This window comes from Gopherus evgoodei, chromosome 6 (assembly GCF_007399415.2).
Source record: "Gopherus evgoodei ecotype Sinaloan lineage chromosome 6, rGopEvg1_v1.p, whole genome shotgun sequence".
Classification (NCBI taxonomy): domain Eukaryota; kingdom Metazoa; phylum Chordata; order Testudines; family Testudinidae; genus Gopherus; species Gopherus evgoodei.
This window is the reverse complement of record NC_044327.1, coordinates 134,016,235-134,024,717: the sequence shown is the minus strand read 5'-3', so window position 1 is coordinate 134,024,717 and position 8,483 is coordinate 134,016,235. Positions and strand designations below refer to the sequence as shown.

Here is an 8,483-nt window from a genome sequence, read left to right as displayed (position 1 = left end):
TCACTGTCAGGCACAATCCTGCCCTGCCCGCTCACCCCCGTGCAGCCAGTCACTCACCTCCTCGGAATCCCTCCTGCTGCACTCTGGCTCCGAGCGGATAGAGACTGGGAGAGAGAATGAGGCAGAAGGACAGGAGCAGGACCTGGAGAAAGACAACCACACCATCAGCACCAGCACGTGACTCCGGCCCTGCCAGCCAAGGAGGCTCCTCAGCACCACCTGGGGCCAATGCTCGGCTGAGGGGCCACTCACCATGATGCAGGTGCTGGCGGTGGTGGTTTTGGTCGAGGACTGTCTCACCATGGCCTGGAGTCTCCGTAGCTGCTCAAGCAATGATCTAGGGCAAAGTGTGAAACGCAGGTGAGTGTAGCCCCTGATCCCAGGCTCCCATTCCACCACCGAGCCCCGCACAGACCCCTGCGTCTCTCCAGCCTGGGATCAGGATCCTGGGGAACAGGCTTGGCTCCCCTGGCATGTCAGTGCCGACTGGAGGGGCACAAGGAGACAGTGCCCCCTTTCCCACCCTCTTGCCCCCGAGTTTCCATGTCTGGAGTGTCAGGAACTCACATATTCTCCTTCTGCAGCAGCTGCACCTTCTTCTGCAGCTCATGGTTCTGCGCCATGCAGGTGACGACCCTTCCCAAGCAGCGATGGGGAGAGAGGAAAGAGTCAGACTGACCCTCATGGGAAACCACACTGCTGGCTCAGGAGGGAGTCCCTAGACCCTGCCTAGTGCCAGGTGCAAAATGTCCTGAGAGTTGGGGGCAGGTGTGATCTCATTTGTCCCTAGCACAGCCACAAGCTGGGGGCACGGACAGCCAAACTGCTCTGACACAGCTAGGAGGCAGGGCCAAGCGCTGCCACCAATTTGTCGCAGGGGAAGCAGATGGGGTCACTTAGGTTACCCTGGGACAGACCTCTCAGTGGTAAAAATCAGGTCCCATTTCTCCGCATCCTCACCCCAGTGCCTGGAGCCCCCGAGCCGAGGCTTCTGGGTCTCGCAGCAGCAGCTCGGCAGGAGTGTCTGGCAGAACACGGCTCCCATGGGAGCGGGAAGGGCTCATTCACTGGCGGGTCTCAGACCTTGATCGGAGCTTTGCAGATCCGACAGAGCGAGGTACAAACTGGCCCTGCCTATCGCCTTCTGCTCCTCTGGGCCCGGGGGGCCAGCAGCTGCCTCCAGCGCTTGGAGTGCAAGTGCCTGGTGTCCTGCTCTTCTCCTTAAGCCAGAGGGTTCACTACCCCAGTGCTCTGGCCCAGACCCACAGGAGGAGCAACGCCTGCTGCTGTGCCCAGGGTACCTGCTCTCCAAGCCATCCACATAGACCTTCTTCCTGCGCCGACTGTCCAGTGCCGACTGCTTGTTCCGGATCTTTCGACGGATTCTCTTCAGGAGCCGCTCCTCAGCCTGAAACAGCCAGCCCAGGTTACAGGCCATGCCCAGGCCTCCACACTCTGGGGCGAGAACCACCCTTATGCTCATAGTGACAACCCTGCCCAGAACCCAGCCCTGAGCAGGGCAAAGGGAGCAGCAGCTGGCGGGTACCTGCCATCGGGCCAGATGCAGGAAGAGCCTGGGGAGGGCAGAGGTTACTCCAGGTATTTCTCACATGCTTTGCTTGTGATGTCACTAGGAACCCAGCTGCAGGCCCTGGCCCAGAGGGCAAGGTGACCTTTGGCCTATCTACGAGACCTGCTGCCTTCCAGTGCGTCAGGAAATCAAGGGGCACTATCAGCACAGCAGGGAGACAAAAGGCAGAGGAGCCCCAGCTCTGACAGCACCTTCTGCAGTTCCAGCCTCTGCATGTGCACCCACACCTGCTTCCACCCCCGTTAGCCCACAGCCCCTACACTGGGCACACACACCTGGGCCTGGCTTCCAGCTCACACCAGGCAGGCTGACCAGAACCTAGCCTGGCCAGAGGTCTCAAAAACAGGGCCTGAAAGAGTCACTGGCCCAAGGAGACCAGGCCAAATCCTTGCAGGAGGAGAGGGCCTGACCCAGCAGCCCTTGCAGAACACGGCCCCATACAGCACAGACATCCAGAGGGTGCAGACAGGCACAGCAAACTAACAAGACTGGCCAGTTTCATGGCTGCTCTTCAGGTCTTCGTGAACAGCTGAGGACTGTCAAGACTCCTTCACTGCCTTCTTGCTTCTGGTCAACTCTCTGCAGCAGCGCAGAACCCCCATCACTCCACAGTAGCCAATATGCCAGGGAGGGCAGCGGCAGGCCACCACCTCCCCCACACCTTCTTCCTTCTAGCGATGAGGGGCAGTGGCTGCAGATCACCTAGCTGGTATCTGGCCAGTGCCACTATGGAAGATGGAGCCCCCGCAAGCAGGGTTCAGCCAGGTATCCGCACCATCCCCATGTCGTGGAGCTGGGGGTTGAGCCTCTCAGCAAGACACCGGCCCTCGACCGTGGTAATGGGGCCCCCCTCTTCATCGCTCCTATCAGTTTCTGGCCTGGGCCCTCTCTGAAGGAGTGAGTGAGGGGAGGGGCCATGCACTGGAGAGGGGTGGGGGGTGAACTCACCTTGGTCAGGGGCAGGTGGGATGGCAAGGAGACACCCTCTCTCTCCCAGAAGCTGTTTCTCCTCTTCTGTCAGGATCAGTTCCGGGAAATCGAACTACAACACAAATCAACCCACTGCTGAGCATGGAGAACCCCTCCCCTGAACTAGTGAGGGAAGCCCCCAGGGCAAGATGGGAGTCAGCACCTGAGCACGGAGTGGAGGTGCAAGTGAGGAGGGAAGGCAGGGGCCTACCAGCATTTGCAGTGGGCCTGTCCCTGGGGCACGGGCCTCAGTACCTGTATAGGGGTCCCAAGCATGAAGTCATCCAAGGGCACAGCAACTGGGAAGCTGGAACTCTGCTCGTCGACCAGGGTCTCCTCTGCACTTACCGAGTTCCCCCACATATCTGGGAGAGGAATGAGAGTCAGGGCCACCCACTGCACACCCCGTGCCAGCAGCCCCAGCAGGCCAGCCAGACCCCTCTTCCCCACCCCCGGCCTTCTCCCTTCATTCGGCAGACAGCTGGGCTGCTTTCCCTGCCAAGCTCAGCATGGCCCGTAGCCATGGGCTCAAGCTGCAGAAGAGGGATCCCCAGGTCTACCCCTTACCCAGGGTCAATGGAGATGTCTCCTTCTGCTGTCTCAGCTCTCACGCTCTCCAGCGCCACCCTGTCCTGATGGAAAGAGTAGCTGTGTTCGACCTGCACGATGTTAGAGCTCAAAGGGCTGGAGGTGAGGTCCCTGGCCGGAGACGCATCCCAGCTGCTGGGGCTGGGGAAGGGATTCTGGTCCTCAGAGATGCCGCTATCGCTGTCGAGAGGCGAGTGACCCTGCAAGGCACTCGGCCCCTCTACAAAGGGGCTCAGCAGGGAGCTGAGAAAGTCCTCCACCTCCTTGTCATTCAGGAGCTGCAGAGAAGAGTTGCTGCTAAGCAGAGGATGAAAGCCTGAAAGCCCCCTCCCACGGCCCAGCCCAGTTCACTTCTCTATGCTCTGTGCCAGACAGCAGTCTCACCTCGGGCTCCAGCAGACCCCAGTTTCCCAGCAGGTTGGCTTCGTTCTCTGAGAACTCTGCACAGGGAGCATCATCTGCCAGGAGGAAGCTGAGCAGCTCCTCATCTGCCAAGGCAACCACCTCTTCTGGGCACGACATCTGAGTAAGACAGACAGAGCCATCCAGGGGCTGTGGAGAGACCCACCCTCGCATCCAGGAGAGGGACAGGACCTCCCTCCTGCCCCTCTGCCTGGGCACTCACATCGCTATGGGTGTAACTGCCAGGATCTCTACAGGGAAAGGTACAACACATGCGAAGCCAGACCCCAGAGACTCCTGCAGCAAGGCTCCTGGCGCACCTCTACCTGCCCAGGCACTGCCTGGGCCCAGCAGCCCACAAGCAGGGCAATGAAAGCGGGTGATGTGGGCAAGGCACCACACAGTATGAGTGTGCTGCAGCAAGGCACAGCTGGCTGGGCAGGGCCCAGGGGAATCTCCTCACTCAGCCCCGATACAAGACTGGCTCCTGCAGCTCTCCAGAGCCAGAAGAGTCTCTGCACCCTGGCCTGATGCCAGCTAGGCCGGCACTCCTTGGAGGCCTCAGATCAGGTGCATCACCTTGTGACCAGGCTGGAGGGCAGATCCCAGGAGCCTGAGTCTCAGCACCGCAGCAGCTGCTCGGAAACAGGACATTGGTCCATGGGGCAACCCTGGTGGATCAGTCCATCCGCTCCCTCAAAGGAGCAGGAAGCAAGGCGGTGAGAGGAAGGGGGATGCAGGGACCCCATTGTTCTGGCGAGCACAGGGAACATCTGGCTGGGAATCACGCACTGAACAGGTCCCCAGGCAGGCAGCCAAGGGAGGAGCTGGGCCACTGCGGGCTACAGCAGGTGATTTGGAAGGAAGGGTCATAAAAGTTGCTCAGCACACGCATGTGCAAACCCAGCAGCCAAGACATCAGATATTGGGCACATCAGACAACACTGAATGGGGGTCACGCGGCTGCCGCTCTCCACCCCTGCAAGCCTGTCTGAGGAACAGTTAGGCTGGGAGCCAGCTGTGCCTTGCTGAGTCAGAAGGCACAGCTGCAGGAGGCAGGGCTAGGCCCCTCATCGCCTTACTGCCTTGGGTCCCTATGTCGGGGCTCTCAAGGGGTCAATCATGCAGCCCCAAAACACACCTCTCTCCTAGCCAGGTCTGAGCTCTGCGGAGCTGTGGACAAGCAGCCCACATGCAGGAATGGCAAATCGGACTAGTTCTCTGTGGACATCCAGTGGCCAATTCCATGGCAATGAGCCACTGCCCCAGTGATCCCCCCTGGCCATGGAATGGCCTATACAGATCCTTGGTCACCTGCACCATATGTGCCACCTCCCTCTGCAATTCTGAGCCCTAAACAGACAGCCACACCCTGCACTGCACAGTGTGATCCCACCCCTCTAGGCTGCAACATACACAGCCAGCAGGCCCTGGCAGCTAGAAACAGATTCAGCCTCACTCTGGTTTAAGTTTCTTTGCCTCGCCATGCCATGCCATGCCATGCCACCTTGCAATGACAGCGCAGGGACATGCCAAAATCCTGTGACATCAGCTAAGCTGCTTTAGAACAGGAGAGGGGAGGGACCTGGGAGACAGGACTTCTGGGTTCTTTCCCCAGCTCTGGGTGAGGAATGACATCTAGTGGTTAGAGCCACAGGAGTTGGGAGGCGGGAGCCAGGACTCCTGGGTGCTCTCCCAGATCTGGGAAGGAAGGGGGGGCAAGTGGTTGAGCTGGGGTGGGTGGGAACCAGGACTCCTGGGTTTCCTACCGACTCTCGGTGGGGCCCCTGTCTAGAGCAGGGGAGCTGGGAACGAGGACTCCTGGGTTCCAGGGCTTTGGAGCTGTGCTCCAGCTCCGCAACAAGCAAAAACCTGCAGCTCCGCTCCAAAGCCCTGGTCTATCCTGGCCCGGGGGCTAGTGGTTAGAGAGGAGTGGGAGGGAGCCAGGACTCCTGGGTTCTCTCCCCGTGTGGGGGGTGGGGGGCTGGGAGCCAGGACTCCTGGGTTCTCTCCCGGTGGGGGGTGGGGGCTGTGAGCCAGGACTCCTGGGTTCTCTCCCGGCGGCGGGGGGGGGGGGGGGGGGCTGGGAGCCAGGACTCCTGGGTTCTCTCCCCGTGCGGGGGGGGGAGGGGCTGGGAGCCAGGACTCCTGGGTTCTCTCCCGGCGGGGGTGGGGGGCTGGGAGCCAGGACTCCTGGGTTCTCTCCCCGCGCGGGGGGGGGGAGGGGCTGGGAGCCAGGACTCCTGGGTTCTCTCCCGGCGGGGGTGGGGGGGCTGGGAGCCAGGACTCCTGGGTTCTCTCCCCGCGCGGGGGGGGGAGGGGCTGGGAGCCAGGACTCCTGGGTTCTCTCCCGGCGGGGGTGGGGGCTGGGAGCCAGGACTCCTGGGTTCTCTCCCGGCGGGGGGTGGGGGGCTGGGAGCCAGGACTCCTGGGTTCTCTCCCCGCGCGGCGGGGGGTGGGGGGCTGGGAGCCAGGACTCCTGGGTTCTCTCCCCGCGCGGGGGGGGTGGGGGGGCTGGGAGCCAGGACTCCTGGGTTCTCTCCCGGTGGGGGGCTGGGAGCCAGGACTCCTGGGTTCTCTCCCGGCGGGGGTGGGGGGCTGGGAGCCAGGACTCCTGGGTTCTCTCCCCGCGCGGCGGGGGGTGGGGGGCTGGGAGCCAGGACTCCTGGGTTCTCTCCCCGCGCGGGGGGGGTAGGGGCTGGGAGCCAGGACTCCTGGGTTCTCTCCCGGCGGGGGTGGGGGGCTGGGAGCCAGGACTCCTGGGTTCTCTCCCGGCGGGGGGGGGGGGCTGGGAGCCAGGACTCCTGGGTTCTCTCCCGGCGTTGGGGTGGGGGGCTGGGAGTCCAGGACTCCTGGGTTCTTCCCGGCGGGGGGGTGGGGGGCTGGGAGCCAGGACTCCTGGGTTCTCTCCCGGCGGGGGGGTGGGGGGCTGGGAGCCAGGACTCCTGGTTCTCTCCCGGCGCGAGGGGGAGGGGCTGGGAGCCAGGACTCCTGGTTCTCTCCCGGCGGGGGGGCGGGGGGGGGGGCTGGGAGCCAGGACTCCTGGGTTCTCTCCCCGCGCGGGGGGGGGGAGGGTCGGGGAGCCAGGACTCCTGGGTTCAGTCCCTGGGTCGGGGAGCCAGGACTCCTGGGTTCAATCCCGGCGGGGGGTGGGGGGCTGGAGCCAGGACTCCTGGGTTCTCTCCCGGCGGAGGGGGAGGGGCTGGGAGCCAGGACTCCTGGGTTCTCTCCCGGCGGGGGGTGGGGGGCTGGGAGCCAGGACTCCTGGGTTCTCTCCCGGCCGGGGGTGGGGGAGGGGCTCGGGAGCCAGGACTCCTGGTTCTCTCCCGGTGGGGGGCTGGGAGCCAGGACTCCTGGGTTCCTCCTCCCGGCGGGGGGGTGGGGGGCTGGGAGCCAGGACTCCTGGGTTCTCTCCCCCGCGCGGGGGGGGGAGGGGCTGGGAGCCAGGACTCCTGGGTTCTCTCCCCAGCCGGGGGGGGGGGGCTGGGAGCCAGGACTCCTGGGTTCTCTCCCCGCGCGGGGGGGGGAGGGGCTGGGAGCCAGGACTCCTGGGTTCTCTCCCGGCGGGGGTGGGGGCTGGGAGCCAGGACTCCTGGGTTCTCTCCGGCGGGGGTGGGGGGCTGGGAGCCAGGACTCCTGGGTTCTCATCCCCGCGCGGCGGGGGGTGGGGGGCTGGAGCCAGGACTCCTGGGTCTCTCCCCGCGCGGGGGGGGGGTGGGGGGCCTTGGGAGCCAGGACTCCTGGGTTCTCCTCCCGGTGGGGGCTGGGAGCCAGGACTCCTGGGTTCTCTCCCGGCGGGGGGTGGGGGCTGGGAGCCAGGACTCCTGGGTTCTCTCCCCGCGCGGCGGGGGGTGGGGGGCTGGGAGCCAGGACTCCTGGGTTCTCTCCCCGTGCGGGGGGGGAGGGGCTGGGAGCCAGGACTCCTGGGTTCTCTCCCGGCGGGGGTGGGGGGCTGGAGCCAGGACTCCTGGGTTTCTCTCCCGGCGGGGGGTGGGGGGCTGGGAGCCAGGACTCCTGGGTTCTCTCCCGGCGGGGGGTGGGGGGCTGGGAGCCAGGACTCCTGGGTTCTCTCCCGGCGGGGGGTGGGGGGCTGGGAGCCAGGACTCCTGGGTTCTCTCCCGGCGGCGGGGGGGGGGGGTGGGGGCTGGGAGCCAGGACTCCTGGGTTCTCTCCCCGTGCGGGGGTGGGAGGGGCTGGGAGCAGGACTCCTGGGTTCTCTCCGGCGGGGGGTGGGGGCTGGGAGCCAGGACTCCTGGGTTCTCTCCCGCGCGGGGGGGGTAGGGGCTGGGAGCCAGGACTCCTGGGTTCTCTCCCGGCGGGGTGGGGGGCTGGGAGCCAGGACTCCTGGGTTCTCTCCCCGCGCGGGGGGGGGAGGGGCTGGGAGCCAGGACTCCTGGGTTCTCTCCCGGCGGGGGGTGGGGGGCTGGGAGCCAGGACTCCTGGGTTCTCTCCCGGCGCGAGGGGGAGGGGCTGGGAGCCAGGACTCCTGGGTTCTCTCCCGGCGGGGGGTGGGGGGCTGGGAGCCAGGACTCCTGGGTTCTCTCCCGGCGGGGGTGGGGGAGGGGCTGGGAGCCAGGACTCCTGGGTTCTCTCCCGGTGGGGGGCTGGGAGCCAGGACTCCTGGGTTCTCTCCCGGCGGGGGGTGGGGGGCGGGGAGCCAGGACTCCTGGGTTCTCTCCCGGCGCGAGGGGGAGGGGCTGGGAGCCAGGACTCCTGGGTTCTCTCCCGGCGGGGGGTGGGGGGCTGGGAGCCAGGACTCCTGGGTTCTCTCCCGGCGGGGGGGCTGCAGTCGCACCCCTCCCCCAGCCCTGGCGCTGCCGACCCCCGCGGGCCCCCCCCCGCACGGTCCCCCCGCACCTCACTCGACAGCTTCCGCTGCGCGGATCCGCTTCCAACACATCGAGAATGACGTCACCGAGCCCACAGCTCCCAG

At 65.5% G+C, this 8,483-nt stretch overlaps 1 protein-coding gene across 1 annotated transcript; it reads right to left on the bottom strand.

Moving 5' to 3' along the window:
* Nucleotides 1–22: 22 nt before the first annotated feature.
* On the bottom strand, nucleotides 23–8,483 carry LOC115653976 (cyclic AMP-responsive element-binding protein 3-like protein 3-B). The gene is given in 10 exon segments (XM_030567852.1): nucleotides 23–142; nucleotides 253–337; nucleotides 568–636; nucleotides 1,302–1,408; nucleotides 2,540–2,584; nucleotides 2,586–2,633; nucleotides 2,816–2,930; nucleotides 3,134–3,426; nucleotides 3,533–3,670; nucleotides 8,408–8,483. Coding segments are annotated over 9 exon segments (993 nt in total). The 5' UTR covers nucleotides 8,408–8,483; the 3' UTR covers nucleotides 23–49.